Source organism: Rhinopithecus bieti, unplaced genomic scaffold (genome assembly GCF_001698545.2).
Source record: "Rhinopithecus bieti isolate Rb0 unplaced genomic scaffold, ASM169854v2 scaffold_12138, whole genome shotgun sequence".
Classification (NCBI taxonomy): Eukaryota; Metazoa; Chordata; class Mammalia; order Primates; family Cercopithecidae; genus Rhinopithecus; species Rhinopithecus bieti.
The window spans coordinates 59312-77334 of NW_016807121.1; the positions used below are offsets into that span (position 1 = coordinate 59312).

The window sequence follows — 18023 nt, forward strand, 5'->3', positions numbered from 1 at the left end:
TTTTTTTTTTTTTTTTTTTTTTTTTTTTTTTTTTTTTTTTTTTTTTTGAGACAGAGTCTTGCTCTGTTGCCCAGGCTGGAATGCAGTGGGGAGATCTCAGCTCACTGCAACCTCCGCCTCCTAGGCTCAAGCAATTCTTGTGCCTCAGCCTCTGGAGTAGCTGGGATTCAGGTGTGTGCCACCACATTCAGCTAATTTTTTTGTATTTTTAGTAGAGATGGGGTTTCACCATGTTGACCAGGCTGGTCTCAAAGTCCTGGTTTCAAGTTGATCCGCCTGCCTCAGTCTCCCAAAGTGCTGGGATTACAGGTGTGAGCCACCACGCCTGGCCTGTTTGTACTGTCAATGGAAAAAAAACCTATAAAATATTTTTTAAAGGTTTATTCTGAGCCAGTGTGAGTGACCATGACCTGGGAAACACAGTCTCAAGAGGCCCTGAGAAAGTGCGCCTGGAGCAGTTGTTACAGTTTTTCTTGTTTTTTTGTTTTGGGACAGGGTCTCAGTCTGTAGCTCAGGCTGGAGTGCAGTGACGCGACCACTGCTCACTGCAGCCTCAACTTCCCAGGCTCAGGTGATCCTCCAATCTCAGCCTCTCAAGTAGCTGGGACTGTAGGTGTGCACCACCATGACCGGCTAGCTTTTGTATTTTTGTAGAGATGCAGTTTCACCATGTTGCCCTGGCTGATCTTGAACTCCTGGGCTCAAGCGATCCGCCCACCTTGGCCTCCCAAAGTGCTGGTATTATAGGCATAAGCCACCATGCCTAGCCCACAGTTTGGTTTTATATGTTTTAGGGAGGCAGGAATTGCTGATAAAATCATATCAATACATGGAAGATATACATTAGTTTGGTCTGAAAAGGCGGGACATTTCAGAGCTGCGGATTACAAGTCATAGGTGGGTTTTAGGGATGCTTTAGTTGGTAGTTGGTTGAAAGAGTTAAGCTTCGTCTAAAGACTTGAAGTCAGTAGAAAGGAATGCTTAAGTTCTGATAAGGTGGGAGGTGGTCTGCTGTCAGTCATGCGATGCCTTTTGAGAGTCAGGTTGGAAGGTAAGCCGCTTTATTCTGAGTTAATAAAAAACCCATTTAAATGAGGATTTCATGGTTTGTAAGGTATGACTTAACCCCTACCTTACAATGGACTTAGGCCTTGTTTATAATTTAGTATCTTCCTGCCAGTGTTTTGTCAGTCTTATATTGTTTTCTTTCCTTTCCTCCAAATTCAAACAAGTGTCAGTAATGATTCTTTTTTTTTTTTTTTTTTTTTTTTGTGGGGGGGGGGAGTCTTCTCTGTTACCCAGGCTGGAGTACAGTGGCACAATCTCAGCTGAAATGATTGTCCTGCCTCAGCCTCCCAAGTTCTAATGATTGTCCTGTCTCAGCCTCATGAGCAGCTGGGATTACAGGCATGGGCCACCACGCCTGGCTAATTTTTGTATTTTTAGTAGACAGGGTTTCACCATGTTGGCCAGCCTGGTCTTGATCTCCTGGCCTCAAGCGATCCACTTGCCTCGGCCTCCCAAAGTGCTGGGATTACAGGCGTGAGCCACCGTGCCCAGCCAGTGATCTGTCTTTTAACCTTAATACTGGTCAGTTGTGCCTAAACTCCAAAAGCAAGGCGGTGCAATGGGGCAAGTCCAACCTTCCTTCTCATCATGGCCGAGAACTTGGTTTTTCAGGTTTCACTGGGGTCTCCTTGGCCAAAAGGTAGTCCAGTCAGTCAGCTGGGGGGCTTAGGGTTTTATCTTTAATTTACAGTACTAGTATATGAAAGTATTCCATCACCTTTGTGTATATAAAAGACAAGGCTTGAAAAAACAATGATAGAACCTGATTTCTAAAAATATTATCAGGCGGATTTTACATTTTACTGTTTTTCTTACCCTCCCTCTTTTACTTTTTTCTTTCTCCCTTCCTGTCAGTGTGCATAGATTTTACATTTTACATTTGCAAAACCATACCAGAAGATACAGTATCCAATGCAACGTCTCTGGGTAGGTGGAGGAATGGCTGATCTCCTCTTGTCTTTGCTCTGCACATGGGAAGGTAAGCTTGTAATGAATATTATCGATCAGTGTGCAATTCAATGGACTTTTGTTTTGGGAACTAGACTTGGACTACAGACCTGAAGTTACAATTGGCTCGTCCTTGTTTATGGGAGGTCAGCAAAGCATTTGAAACCACCTTTGCAAAAATTGTAACTGAGGAAATTATGACAGTGAAAGAGATCAGACCCAACTGACTCCAGCTTGCTTCTAACCTTTAAACTGTCCTTGTTCATTCCTGGGCATAGGTTGAACTAACCTTGGGAAGTAATTTATAGTTTGACTCTGAAACACAATTGATAATAGCCCTTTCCCAACAGTTATGAGGCGTCCAAAGGTTTCCTTGTGTTTCTATTTCGCTAAGTGAAAATGGATTTAAGTCACAGCCTGAGATTTTACTTATTGGAAAACACTACTGACGCAAGGCTGAACACAGCAATGAGTGTGTTCTGGCTGGGCAAGGTGGCTCGTGCCTGTAATTCCAGCACTTTGGGAGGCTGAGCCGGGTGGATCATAAGGTCAGAAGTTCGAGACCAGCCTGGCCAACATGGTGAAATCCTCGTCTCTACTAAAAATACAAAAATCAGCCAGGCATGGTGGTGCACGCCTGTAATCCCAGCTACTCAGGAGGCTGAGGCAGGAGGATCGCTTGAACCAGGAGGTGGAGGCTGCAGTGAGCCAGGATCATGCCACTGCCCTCCTGCTTGGGTGAGTGCAAGACTCCGTCTCAAAAAAATAAAATATACAGTCCATCTCCAAAGATTTTGGAAGCATGGACCATTTTGTTGGACAATGCAGGGTGCCCTATGGGAGTAATCAGCAATACAAGACCATCCCAAATGAACTGTTTTGCATTACTACAAGCCAGGAAACATTTGTCTTTAATCAAACCTAAGGCAAGTCCCTACTCTTGGGAATTCAAGTGTGCGGCAAATGTGTAGATACTGGCACCTGAATCAGTGTCTGTTGTCCATACCCACAGCATCTCCATAGGACCAACCCCAGCAAACAGGAAGGTCTCCCGCACAGATTTCTCTACCTTTCATTTACAATATGCAGTCTAGATTCCCATTGTCAAACACAATTCTGTTGGGAAATCCTTTCTGCTTGAGCTTATTACCTTGAGGTCTCTGAATGAGAGAGCAAATGTAACAGGTCTCTCTGGAACCTAGACTTTGTGTTTAAATCCCCTCAGTGCCTGTGGTGGTGCATTTATTCCTTGAGGTCTGTCACATTTCTCAATGGCTCTGAGAGTTGCACATGAACTGTACACTACAAGTCATCATCATTCTCCTAGGTGCTCTGATGCCTGATCAACTCAAACGCCTCTCTCTGAGCTGTGTGTATCAGCAAGGGCTGTTAATGGACAGGGTGTTTTCGCAGTTCATTAACCTGATGACCACCAATCTCAGGCTTGAGGATGAGTCAGGCACATGGATTTCCAGGCAAAGAAGGGATCATCCAGACTCTAAGAATCACTAGTTTCCTGCATGGAGACAGGAATGGGAGAGCAGGAAAGTCTAACACAGCAGGCATCTCTCATCCAGTCACAGCATCGTCCTAGATGTGTCCTCCTGAGCTATTCCTAGCCCTGGTTCAGCATTTCCATCCACCTGTGAGGGATTCCCCACCACACCCCATTTAAGGACAGGTACTTTTTTTGTAAGATACAATAAAAATTACTAAAAAAGGAGAACAGGGAATAGCAGACACACAAAACACAAAGCCAAATGTTTATTACATCCGATAGACATAAAATTACTCTGTCAAATTGCTATAAAAGGTTTTAAATGCCAAGTCAATTTTTAAATACCTATTTCACTACAGACAGCCAAGAGTACAACTTGCTTCAGTCCATGGGTCTATCTGAGTAGCCTGGAACTGCAGGCCAAAACACTGGCCTCAGAAGGCTAAATAGGCTATTGGACTTGACGTTGCATGAGAATTCACACAACCCTCTGCAGAACTTGCACATCTCCAATCCCTTAAAGCTCTTCTTCACTGCTCTCCTGGGTACACCCTTACCATCTTCTGTAACTACGGGTCTGTCTTCACAGCAGACTAACATTCTTGAAGCTAGGGACTATGATCTTCTTCACCTTTAGACTCAGTGCCTAACTATATCTGGTACTCAGTTTTTGTTCAACAACAAAAAAATCTGTAAGTTAAGGATACCAGCACCGCTTTGCTTTCACTTTTGTTTACTTTTTTTGTTGGTTTATTATTTTTAAAATTGGGTTTACCTCAACCCAGAAAATAAGAGATAATTTATACACTGTACTGACATTATTTTACCTGTAAACCAGCCTCTCCAAATCAGTTCAAATTCAAGTATTCTCATGTCTTTTCTACTATTCCAGCTGTATTTCACAAAACATGTAAATCATATGGATATGTCAAGCCATAATCAGGTTTATACAGGGTAAACTAACACCTGCAAATAACAGAAAGGGTTTGCTGGACTATGACATACCACAGAATGGCTTAAGATTTGATACATTTTAGTGGTACTAATTTTATAACTTTGGGAAACATCTGTTCACGTAAACCCCAGCAAGGGCTAGTCATCAAGTGCTAGCAATGGGAGGGCAAATGGTGAGGGGTTAAGTGAGGTAGTCATTTGAAAATGTCTATAAATTCTCCCTTCAAGAGGTGGAGCTTAATTCTCTTTACCCTTGAATATAGGCTAGACTTAGTGACTCCCCACTAACAGAATAAGGCAAAACTGAGAGTGTCACTTCCACAGGGAGGCCATTGAAAGGCACTGTGGTTTCCTTCTTGCTTTCATACTCAGGGGAAAGCCAGCCACCGTGCTGTGAGGACACTCTATGGAAGGGCCCTCAAGGAGAGGAACTGGGGCCCCCGCCCTCAAGGAGAGGAACTGGGGCCTCTGCCTAACAGCCAGGTCAGTGAGCAGAGAAGACAGCCCCAGTTAAAGTGTCAGATGACTGCAGCCCCAACCAGTATCTTGCTTGCAACCTTATACTCTTTGCCTTATACTCTTCGCCAGAACCACCAGCTAAGCTGCTCCCAAATTCCTGATCCAGAGACCTGTGAGATAAATATTTGCTGTTTTAAGACACTAAGTTTTGGGATGGTTTATTATATAGTAGGTAACTAGTATCGCTGGTGAGCCTTTGGGGGGTTTATGTGAATTCACCATGCCTTGGGAAAAGCAGGGTAAAGTTGAGGAAAGAAAAGGGGTATAAATGACTAAGAGTAGACGCTGCCTTGTTCAACAAGTGCTTAAAACTAGAGTTAAGTGAGCTCTGTGAATATATGAGAATGACTATTAAACTCTATAGCCATTCTATTAGTTCTTTTTATCAATTAAAGATAGTATGAAAGGGGAAAAAAAGCTCCAAAATTGTTAATAGCAACTTTATTGTTTCATTGGTGCAAAAAAAAAAAAAAAAAATCATAATTGTGATGCATTTCCTGCTAAATTTACAATGAAGGTGATACATAAATTATATAGATCACAAATTTTCTTTTATACTATTTAAAACCGAATTATATTGATAAATATGTCCAGAGGACAACACAGGTTCTTAATGGATGGCTGAGTCCAAATATGCAAAATATAACTTCTCGTTTTGACCATGGTGCTTTAAAATTCTCAAACATGCATTAATATATTCTAGTTTTAGGGAAAATCTTACACATGGCCTTATCTTGCAATTTAGGGAAAAGCCCAAGCTGAATTTCACATACAGTATTCCTTTCTTCTAAATTAATCTCAAATTGGACTAAAGAACAAAAGAGACAGACACTTTTGGGTTAGTACTCCCCAGTAATGAAGAAAATACACAATCAACAATGAAACAAACAAACAAACAAACAAACAAAAAAAAAGGAGAGCTTCATTAGTAGCCAAGATAAGTGCTTGTGGGTTTTTTTTTTTTTTTTTTTTTTTACAGATCACAGGAATTTTAAATAGCAGATCAGTCATGCTACTTGGGGTGATCAGATAGACTTGAACACTTACCAAGTGAATAATTTTATTAAGGTCCTGAAGGTGAGTGTCCGGAGGTGCTGGGTAAAACACATCACAGGTAAGAAACGGGAAACCTACCTCAGCATTTCTGAAAGGCACAATCTATGGAAGGAAAACCTAGCATAATAAAACCCTCACTGGATGTACATGGAAAGGAGTATGGTGAGCTGTTTCCTTTTTAAAGGATGAGACCTTCATAAATTGGCCCCTCGGATTCTGGTGATTCCCGCCGCAAGCGCAAATGCTCCAGTGTGTTATGAAAATGTTTGTTAATCTGCTCTGTTTCTTCACTGGATTCAAGATTCGGGAGGTCTTCTCGAATCTTTTGGATAAGCTGGTTTAAAACCTGAATTGTCACCTACAAAAGAATATGTACAAATTCATGATCAAGCACATACCACAAAAAATGAAAGACAATTTATTTTATTTTTTTGAGATGGAATCTCACTCTGTTGCCCAGGCTGGAGTGCAGTGGCGAGATCTCGGCTCACTGCAACCTCCGCCTCCCGGGTTCAAGCGATTCTCCTGCCTCAGCCTCCCCAGTAGCTGGGATTACAGGCATGCACCACCACGCCCAGCTAAACACAATTTAATAAAATTGCTTTGAGGAGCTTCTGCTACTCTCATCAATTACCTAAGTAATTATGAAAAAAGAAAGATGGGGATACAATTCCTAGTTTGAACATCTACTGACTATCAAAAAAACCCAAACAACCCTTTAAAACAAGCAAAATTGGCCCCAGTGCTGTGGCTCATCCCTGTACTCCCAGCACTTTGGGAGGCTGTGGGGGGCAGATCACTTGAAGTCAGAAGTTTTAAGACCAGCCAGGTCAACATGGTGAAACCCCATCTCTACTAAAAATACAAATATTAGCTGGGTGTGGTGCTAGGCACCTATAATACCAGCTACTCAGGAGGCGGAGGCATGAGAATTGCTTGAACCCAGGAGGCAGAGGTTGCAAAGAGCTGAGATTGCGCCACTGCACTCCAGCCTGGGTGACAGAGCAAGAGTCTGTGAAAAAAAGAAAAAAAAAGGAAAATTTTATTTAACTTACAAATCTTGACCAAAACTGTATTGCTAAAAGGATACTGCATTTAGGAATTATCTTTTTTTTTTTTTCTTTGAGACAGAGTCTTGCTCTGTCACCCAGGCTGGAGTGCAGTGGCATGATCTCGGCTCACTGCAAGCTCCACCTCCTGGGTTCATACCATTCTCCTACCTCAGCCTCCCGAGTAGCTGGGACCACAGGCACCCGCCACCACGCCCAGCTAATTTTTTGTATTTTTAGTAGAGACAGGGTTTCACCATGTTAGCCAGGATGGTCTCCATCTCCTGACCTCGTGATCTGCCCACCTCAGCCTCCCAGAGTGCTGGGATTACAGGCGTAAGCCACTGTGCCCGGCCTTTTTTTTTTTTTTGCGACAGAGTTTTGCTCTTGTTGCCCAGGCTGGAGTGCAATGGCACAATTGTGGCTCACTGCAGCCTCCACCTTCTGGGTTCAAGCGATTCTCCTGCTTTAGCCTCCCAAATAGCTGGGATTACAGGCACCTGCTACCACGCCCAGCTAATTTTTGTATTTTTAGTAGAGATGAGGGTTCACCATGTTGGCCAGGCTGGTTTCGAACTCCTGACCTCAGGTGATCAGCCTGCCTTGGTCTCCCAAAGTGCTGGGATTACAGGCGTGAGCCACTGTGCCTGGCCTAGGAATTGTCTTAAACTAGAACATTATGACAAATTAGCCTATTACTTGACATCTGTAAATTATTTTATATTTTTCAAATGAAAAGTGATTAAAGTATCAGAATGATAAACTTTTGTACATACCAAATTTCCTAAGAGTAGGAAGGGAAAATGTTAGTTTATTATCAACACTTTACTAATTCACTTACCGCATCATTTTCCTTTTCATAAAATAGATATATCTGTTCAGAATTTCTATAAAAGCTGCACTTGTAGAGAGGGGTCCATGCACTGATTTGCTATTTTAGAGCTTTCTTTAGGCACTCCATTACCCTCTTGCCTCCGTGAAGCTAAAATAAAAGGGCAGGGGGACAGTGAAGAGATAAACAAAACGTCCCGTTTTCATACAAAGAAACACAACACTATCGTGCTCTTTCGTGTTCTAAAGGGACACAACAAATTTAAATCCTTTTCATTCTCCTCCTTCTTCTTTTGAAGTATACAGCTGTATTTTTTTAAAAACAGGTAGTGGTTTCAACTTGCTATGTTACAATATCCTCAAAGCAGAGGCTTCATTACAGGATGAGACTCTCTTTTTTAACAAAACAAAGCAATTCTCTTCATCAGATTTCCAAGCACCCCAAATGTTTCACCTCCAGAACACAAGGCCATGGCAACCGATCCCTGTTATCGATCCTGTCTGCTATCATGCAGTCAGGAATGACCTTACCTCCTCCCCATTTTTGTCCGTGTTTCTGCCAGACCAGAAGAGATGTGCACAGGTGCTCACAGCTCGGCCCTGATCGGGTTTCTTCAGAAGTTTGGATGCAGCAAGGGCACACTGAGTCCTCAGAGGTTCGTGATTCTCTTCACTGAAGCACTTCATCCTTTCAAAAGTGCCAATGATCAAGGTGATGGCAGCTAACTGTGCTTTGGAATCGCTGATTTCATCTTCATACAGAGAAAAGGCCTAGTGAACACAAAGCAGAAAGGACTTTCAAGAACCAACCATCCTCTAGTTGAGCATTTTCCAAAGTACTTCTCACCGAACCTCCATCCTGTGAGACTTCTGCAGCCTTCAAATCAGAATATGCTGCACCCTCTCGAGAGCCACAGGACACAGCTGAGATGGTAAAAATGCTAAAAAGTTGCAATAAAGAAACTTCTTTCAACTTTGTTTAACCAGGGTTCCCAAATTGAATTTTGGGAATGGAATGCATTTCCCAAATTTCATGTTCCATGGAACACTTTTACCATGACCCACTTGGAAATCTTAGATTTCATCAGCAAATGATCAATACCAGTCAATTATGACAATGATATTAAGAGGTTCCATGATGGTGGGAAGGTGGTAGTTACATATTCAGTAAAAGAAGAGTAAATTCATGTCATTACCACCATGCCTGCAAACAAGCAACTGAACTCAGCAGAGCTGACGTGACAACACAGAAAGAACAGATTATCACCTGGGACATGAATTCATATGCGACTGTTTCATGATTTTCAAAACCAATTTCCCCAGCAGCTAGTGCTCCTTGAAGAAAAAGTCTTAAGGGCAATTCTGCCAGCTCTGCTTTGATCAAAGCACTGATAGTCTGGTGGGCAAATGAAAAAATCTTCTGGCATTTCTTTTCCCATTTGTCATCCTAAAACAAGAAAAAACATTTTAAGTTACCTTAAGTTCAAAATTAACTTGTTCCATGATTCCATTTTATTTAAAACTTTTAATAGAACAAAATAGTGAACACGCTAAGTTGAGCGCACAGTTTTCCTGTCATTTTCCTTCTCTGCTTCAGTTATAGGGCACACAAGTAAATCAAGCAGGATGTCTTCTCAAAACATCATTTGAAGTTAAACTGCCTTTGCAATGTTAACGTATTTGATATTTGTTTTTTCTTTATGAGACAGTTTTGCTCTTGTTGCCCAGGCTGGAGTGCAGTGGCGCAATCTTAGCTCACTACAACCTCTGTCTCCTGGGTTCAAGTGATTCTCCTGCCTCAGCCTCCAGAGTAGCTGGGATTACAGTGCCTGCCACCACGCCCAGCTAATTTTATATTTTTAGTAGAGGCGGGGTTTCACCAAGGTGGCCAGGCTGGTAACTCCTGACCTCAAGTGATCCGCCCACCTCAGCCTCCCAAAGGGCTAGGATCACATGCGTGAGTCACCGCACCCCATCTGTTTTTTCTTTCCTTTTTTTTTTTAAGCTCTGCTACCCAGGCTGGAGTGCAGTGGTGTGATCACAGCTCACTGCAGCCTTCAACCGATGGTCCCACCTCAGATTCCCGAATAGCTAGGACTACAGGCTCGTATCACCACACCAGGCTAATTTTTATTTTTTTTTTGTAGATACAGGGTCTTATTCTGTTGCCCAGGCTGATCTTGAACTACTGGCCCCAAGCAAACCTCCCGCCTCAGCCTCCCAAAGTGTTGGAATTACAAGCATGAGCCATTACACCTGGCTGATATTTGTTTTTTCTGATTCGTAAGTAACATTCCCAAATTGGAGAAAATTAGAAAAATACACAAAATCATCCACACATCATCCCTAAATCTACCCTAAATTACCAGGGATGATCACTGGTAAAATTCTGATGCTAAATGTCTTCCTTTCTTTCTACGTAAATGTAACTGGAATTTTTGTGTGTGGTTTTCTTTTTTCTCTTTGGCACAATCTTAGCTCACTGCCACCGCTGCCTCCTGGGTTCAAGCCATTATTCTGCCTCAGCCTTCTGAGTAGCTGGGATTACAAGCGTGCCACCACACCCCTGCTAATTTTTATATTTTTAGTAGAGAAGGGGTTTCACCTTATTGGCCAGGCTAGTCTTGAACTGCTGACCTCAAGTGATCCACCCACCTCGGCCTCCCAAAGTGCTAGGATTACTGGCCTGAACTACCGCATCTAGGCCTTATTTTCTTACTTGAGAGTTAAACAAAATTGATTCAAGTAATTTGTATCTAATTTTTCTTTTTTTTTTTTTTTTTGAGATGAAGTTTCACTCTTGCTTCCCAGGCTGGAGTGAAATGGCACGATCTCGGCTCACCACAACCTCCGCCTCCCAGGTTCAAGTGATTCTCCTGCCTCAGCCTACCAAATAGCTGGGATTACAGGCATGTGCCACCACACCCAGCTAATTCTGTATTTTTAGTAGAGACGGGGTTTCTCCATGTTGGTCAGGCTCATCTCAAACTCCCGACCTCAGGTGATCTGCCTGCCTCGGCCTCCCAAAGTGCTGGGATTACAGGCGTGAGCCACCGCGCCCAGCTCTAATTTTTCATTCACTTATTTTGTCTTAACAATTTTCCTGATACTAATTTAAAATCATTGTAATGACTAGAAAATATTACAGAGACTGGCTAAGGCATAATTTATTTAACTATTCCCTTTTAGAAATAATCTCTAATATTACAATCAATGTTCTATATACACTAAGCTTTATTGAGACCCTAATTATTCCCTTAGTATAAATTCTTGGAATTCCACTTGGAGTAAAATTATTGGATATTTTAACACCCTACTTACATACTGCCAACTTCCTAGAAGTATTACAGTAATTCACACTGCCAACATTAGATGAGAATGAATTTTCATCACGCCATCGCAATTGCTAAACCTTATTTTTGTCTTTGCCAATTTGATTTCTTAAAAGATTCACTGTTGTAATTACAAGCAAGGTTAAATATTTTATCATGATTGACTATCCAAATTTCTTCTTGTTAAAGCAATCAGTTCTTTTCATTTTTAAAAGATAGCAACAGGCAGGGCATGGTGGCTCATGCCTGTAATCCCAACACTTTGGGAGGCCAAGGAGTCAGGAGGATCACTTGAGCCCAAGAGTTTCAGACCAGCCTAGGCAACACGGTGAGACTGTTTCTACAAAAAATAAAAAATTAGCCAGTGTGGTGGCACATGCTTGTAGTCCCAGCTACTCAGGAGGCTGAAGTGGGAGGATCACTTGAGCCTAAGAGTTCGAAGCTGCAGTGAGCTGTAATCATACCACTGTATCCCAGTCTGGGTGACAAAGACCTTGACTCCAAAAAAAAAAAAAAAAGGTGACATTGACAGTCACAGACCTTGGTGCAGTGTATGGCAACACAGTAAGTAATGCTAGTAAATAAGTAAAGACTAGTTACTTTTATTTATTTGCCCTAAATCATTTTGATCCCAGAATTTTTTCATCTTATAACTGAAAGTTTGTATTCTTTGGCAACTAGTGTTCTAGTCTTTGCTTATACAAATTCAACCATTTTTTAGTCTCACTTTGTCGCCCAGGCTGGAGTGCAGTGGCGCTATCTTGGCTTACTGCAACCTCTGCCTCCCGGGTTCAAGTGATTCTCCTGCCTCAGCTTCCCGAGTAGCTGGGATAACAGACATGTACCCTCACGCCTGGCTAATTTTTGTATTTTTACTAGAGACAGGGTTTCACCATGTTGGCCAGGCTGGTCTCAAACTCCTGATCTCAGATGATCCACCCACCTCGGCCTCCCAAAGTGCTAGGATTACATGTATGAGCCACCACACCCAGCCCTGCCCTAGCCTCTTGAGTAGGTAGGACTATAGGCATGTACCACCACACCTGGCTAATTTTTTAATTTTTTTTTTTTTTTTAGACGGAGTTTCATTCTTGCCCAGGCTGAAGTGCAATGGTGTGATCTCGGCTCACTGCAACCTCTGCATCCCGGGTTCAAGTAATTCTCCTGCCTCAGTCTCCCGAGTAGCTGAGACTACAGGCATGAGCCACCACGCCCAGCTAATTTTGTATTTTTAGTAGAGGGGGGTTTCTCCGTGTTGGTCAGGCTGGTCTCGAACTCTGACCTTAGGTGAACCGCCTGCCTTGGCCTCCCAAAGTGCTGGGATTATAGGTGTGAGCCACCACAATCGGCCTTTTAATTTTTAATAGAGATTGGGTCTTGCTATGTTACCCAGGTTGGATGAATTCAACTTAAAAAACAATTCTACATATAAGTGAAGTCATGCAATATTTGCCTTTCTGTGTTTGGCTTATTTCACTTAGAATAATTTCCTCCAGATTAATCCCTATTGTCATAAATGGCAAGATTTTCTTCATTTCTATAGCCGAATATTATTCTACTATGTAGAGAATGTATGTACAAATATATATACACACACATACACGTATATACACACACATATATACAAAACACAATTTCTTTACTCATCTATCGATGGACAGTAAGTTTGTTTCTGTATCTCAGCCATTGTGAATGCTGCTGCAATAAACGTGGGAGTGCAGATATCTCTTTGAGATACTGATTTCCTTTCCTTTGAATACATAACCAGATGTGGGACTGCAGGGTCACATGGTAGTTCTAGTTTCAGTTTTTTGAGGAACCTCCATACCGTTTTCTATAATGGCTATACTAATTTATATTCCCACTAATAATAAACAGGGTTCCCATTTCTCTACATCCTTGCCAACACTTGATTTTCTGTCCTTTTGGTAACAGTTATTCTGACAGATATGCGGTAATATCTTATAGTGGTTTTGATTTGCATTTTCCTGATAAATGATGTCGAACATCTGTTCATGTATCAGTTGGCCATCTGTATGTCTTCTTTGGAAAAATGTCTATTCAGATCCTTTGCTCATTTTTAAATCAAGTTATTCATTTGCTTGCTATTGAGTTGCATTCCATATATATTTTGGATACTGACCACTTTTCAGATGTATAGTTTGCAAATATTCTCCACCATTCCATTGGCTGTCTCTTCACTCTGCTGATTGTTTCCTTTGTTGTACAGAAGCTTTTTCGTTTAATAGAGTCCCACTTGTTTATTTTTGCTTTAGTTGCCTAGATTTTTGGTTTCACATCCAAAAAATCACTGACCAATGACAAGGAGGTTTTTCCCTATGTTTTCTTCTAGGAGCTTTATGGTTTCAGGTCTTTAATCCATTTTGAGTTCATTATTATATATGGTACAAGATGAGAGTCCAATTCCATTCTTTTGCATGTGGATATCCAACTTTTCCAATACTATTTATTGAAGACACCATCCTTTTCCCCTTTGTGTATTCTTAGTGACCTTATCAAAGATTAGTTTATTGCACATGTATGGGTTTATTTCTAGACTCTCTATTCTGTTCCATTGGTCTATGTGTCTGCTTTTATGCCAGTACCATATTGCCATACTGTCTTAATTACTATAGCTTTTTAATGTAGGGTAGTTGCTATTTTTATTGTTATATTCACAAATTTCTATCCGTAAATGCTGGTAAAGAGTGAATGATAAGCTGGCCTATAAAAATTGGCCAAAAGCTGCTGTTTCATGCTGGTAGGTCTACTTAATACATCCTTTTTTCTCTATTATGAGAAAATCAAGTCCCTACTGAGGCCAGGTGTGGTGGCTCACACCTACAATCCTAGCACTTGGAGAGGCTGAGGCAGGAGGATCACTTGAGGCCACAAGTTTGAGACCAGCTGATCAATATGGCAAGATCCTGTCTCTACTAAAAATACAAAAATCAGCTGAGCATGGTGGTGCACACCTGTAATCCCAGCTACTTAGAAGGCTGACACACAAGAATCACTTGAACCCAGGAGGTGGAGGTTGCAGTGAGCCAAGACTGAGCCACTGCACTCCAGCTGGGGGACAGAATGAGACCCTATCTCAAAACAAACAAACAAACAAAATTAAGTTACTGAGGTTGTTCCTTAACATTAACCTGACTGTCCAACTTTCAGGTACATGAGCTTGAGGTATTTTCTTCAAAATTACACCATGAAGAGTCAAGCCATGCTTCTGGTTTGAGGAAGAAAAAAACTCATAAAAAGTTGCCCACAACTCATGATATTATGCAATTATATGCCTTTAGAGAGAAATGACTGCAATGCTAGACCCTCTCCTTAGGTTTTAAAGCTAACCTGAATTAGAACTTAGGAAAGAGTTTCAGCATAAATTCATACTGCTTTAATCTTGCATTTCTAAGTGCTTTTTATGTGATCCCTCATTTAGTATGTGATCGACCAACATCACCGTTAGGAACACTTAGCACAGGATAAGTAACAAATACAGAGTTGATGAAAATGGGATTTTATTATACCACTGTCTATTTTTGTATGTTTGAAATTTTTTATAACATAAAACAAACACACACACACTCAGAGTGATGAAAAAGGAAAAAAGTACCTAAATACTTAAAAGTAAACTCACCACTTTAGAATTCTCTTTGTATCGAAAAGCCAGCTGGTAAGCTGCAAATACCAAAGGTGGCAATGTGAAGCGAATCCGCTGATTTCCACCCGCTCCAAAATGTTTTCGTGCTGTGTTCAAAATCTGACCCAAAAGCATTAAAGAAAAAAAAATTTCCAAACTATGATTAATCATTTGTGAAATAAATGTGGGCTCTAATCATCATTGCTAACATTTTGTGAATATATACAATGTACCATACTTTATGGTAGGCAATTTATATATTTCTTATCTCCTCAAGTTGTCACAACAATTCAGAGACAGATACAATTCCATTTCACAAATGGGGAAGTATGAGTTTCAGAGAGGTTGTATAACCTGCCCAAGGTAGTGAGTTAGAAGCAAAGATATATTTAAATATATTTTCATATACACACATGCAAAGTATGCTGCATTGATAAAGAATGTAGGCTCTGGCCAGATGTGGTGACTCATGTGTGTAATCCCAGCACTTTGGGAGGCCAAAGGTGGACAGATCAGTTGAGGTCAGGAGTTTGAGACCAGCCCGGCCAACACAAGTAAACCCCGTCTCTACTGAAAATACAAAAATTAGCTGGGCATGGTGGTGCACACCTGTAATCTCAGCTACTCGGGAGGCTGAGGCCGGAGAATTGCTTGAACCCAGGAGATGGAGGATGCAGTAGGCTGGGATCATGCCACTGCACTCCAGCCTGGGTGACAGAGCAAGATTCCATCTCAAAAAAAAAAAGAGAAAAAAGAAGGCTGTGAAGACACTCAGAGACTCACATTTAAAAGTAAATCCTAATACTTGTTACATGTGTGGCTTTGGGCAAATTATTTACCTTCTCTTAGCCGCAAGTTTCTGTAAACTCCTAGGGTTGCTGGGAAGATCAAGTGACACGTGAGGTTTCACCACGACTTAGCACAAAGCATTCGCTCAGTAATATTAACTATTACTATGACACAAAACAACTATATGCATATTACTGGTACATCATACCTCCTCATTCCAAAAAATATTAAGACCGTTTAAGTCAAGGAAAAGGCTAATATACTTTAAAAGAGCTACTTGTGAAATATTCCACGAATTCTGTGTTTTCCTTGGATTTTTTTTCTGAAATGGTACAACATATAGCCAATTCAGAAAAATTACAAGAGAAAGAGTTTATAAAATGTTTTTTAGTATGTGTGACACAATGACATTCAGATTTTGTGAAATTCCTGATATGGCAGATCAATAAGAGAATGCATTTTCCCTACGGGCGGTCAGAGCTAATGACCCTATGATCATTATACATGGGAATAATGATACAGAAAAAGAGCCATTCGGGTATATAGGCATAGTCTGATAATACAGAGCTAATGATCATTATACATGGGAATAACCAATCAGCCACATGCAGAAGGCATACTTTTTTTTGAGACGGAGTTTCACTCTTGTTGCCCAGGCTGCAGTGCAATGGCGTGATATCCACTCACTGCAACCTCCACCTCCCAGGTTCAAGTGATTCTCCTGCCTCAGTCTCCCAAGCAGGTGGGATTACAGGTGCCCACCACCATGCCTGGCTAATTTTTTGTATTTTTAGTAGAGATGGGGTTTCACCGTGTTGGCCACACTGGTCTTGAACTCCAGATCTCAGGTGACCCATCCACCTCAATCTCCCAAAGTGCTAGGATTATAGGTGCGAGCCACCATGCCCAGCCGGAAGGCATACTTTCTAACTACTACATTTGGTATGCAATAGAAAATGAAAACACACAGACACACACAATCTCACACAGAAACTTAAGGGAATCAGTTAAAATACTCAGTCACTCTGTACAGATGACATAGCTCACAGAGCACAATACCACAGTCCTGGAATGTTTGCTACTAAGCCAAGACAAAGACCATCACACTATCAACAGCAGTCAGCCTCTTATTTCACACTGATTATGAAGTACAGGAGTGTCAACTACAATGAAGAAAGTCAACAGAAAGAGATGAAACAGTCAGGACGTCCTCAAGCAAATGTCTTTTTCGTCATAGCAGCCTAACAGCCTTCTATGCATCAGATGAGTTAAACTACTTTGCCCAAACAATAATTAAGCCAGCCAACCGTGCTAACCCTTCACTAAAATAAATTATCTCAGTATCGGTCACTGATACCCCTAACTCAGGCAACATAGTTTATCCATCTTCAAAAAGATTCCCTGTGGAACAATAATAAAGAGAGAACCTCATGTGATTGTTCTTTATCAGAAAAAAAGAGTTAAACGATAAAGGGCAAAATGAATTTTTAAATCTTTCATCAAAAAACAAAAACTCACATTTTCAATGATGCAAAATATTAACTATATACTTGCAAAGTTTGTTAAAAGTAAATTAAATATAGAATTTATTTTTATAATTTATTGTAGCAATCCATAGTTCAGAAAAAATGAACATAGAATAATTTATGGGCACTCAAGTAAAAAGAGACAGACTTTTGTAAAAAATTATTCTCAGATGCTCCAAAAGAAATCAGAGCAACTGAATTGTTACTCACATGCTCCAGAAGTTTACAAAACAATGATGGTGTTAATTTATATATAAAGTAAAAGGCCCATGCGATGCCATGAATCTTTTTTTTTTTTTTTTTTTTTTTTTTTTTTTGAGATGGGAGTCTCACCTCTGTTGCCCAGGCTGTAGCACAGTGGTGCAATTCTCAACTCACTGCAACCTCCGTCCTCCGGGGTCCAACGTCAATCTTTAATTCAGTTTTTGGCAATTCTTTCAAACATTTAAGACCAGAAGGTGAATTAAACCCATTTAAGCACTTGAACATGTGTTCACTAGGAGCTGATACAGGGATAATCTAAGAGTAAACTCTTACCAAGTACTGGTGATCAGGGTCCTCAGAGCGCGCAGATGATATGAAGCGGGCCACTAAGGCTTCTGCTCATCAGCAGTCTTCTGGACATGTGTCCTCTACAGACTTATCTGGCTGATCTTGAATCAATGTGGATACCAAATTCATTATGGAATCCACCTGTAACATGTGAGGCACAAGAAACCCACTGATGTGAAACCACTGGCATACAAAGCCACTGTCAAAAGTGTTTCCAGTTATAAAATTACAATACAGTATCAACAAGATATTCCTTTT

General features: G+C 41.0%; 1 protein-coding gene and 1 long non-coding RNA gene across 2 annotated transcripts in view; one reads left to right on the forward strand and one right to left on the reverse strand.

Moving 5' to 3' along the window:
• Window positions 1-18023, forward strand: part of LOC108534774 (uncharacterized) — a 47201-nt gene that overhangs the window by 17042 nt on the left and 12136 nt on the right. Inside the window, exon 2 of the long non-coding RNA XR_001887025.1 lies at window positions 1924-2047. This is a non-coding gene — a long non-coding RNA (uncharacterized LOC108534774). The remainder of the gene's footprint in view (window positions 1-1923; window positions 2048-18023) is intronic.
• The window catches only part of VPS35 (VPS35 retromer complex component), a 32188-nt gene continuing 17914 nt past the window's right edge, over window positions 3750-18023 (reverse strand). Inside the window, 9 exon segments of the mRNA XM_017880268.1 lie at window positions 3750-6401; window positions 7934-7956; window positions 7959-7988; window positions 7991-8032; window positions 8035-8074; window positions 8455-8694; window positions 9191-9370; window positions 14896-15018; window positions 17751-17906. Of these exon segments, the coding sequence (XP_017735757.1) occupies window positions 6222-6401; window positions 7934-7956; window positions 7959-7988; window positions 7991-8032; window positions 8035-8074; window positions 8455-8694; window positions 9191-9370; window positions 14896-15018; window positions 17751-17906 (1014 nt within the window). The 3' untranslated portion in view covers window positions 3750-6221.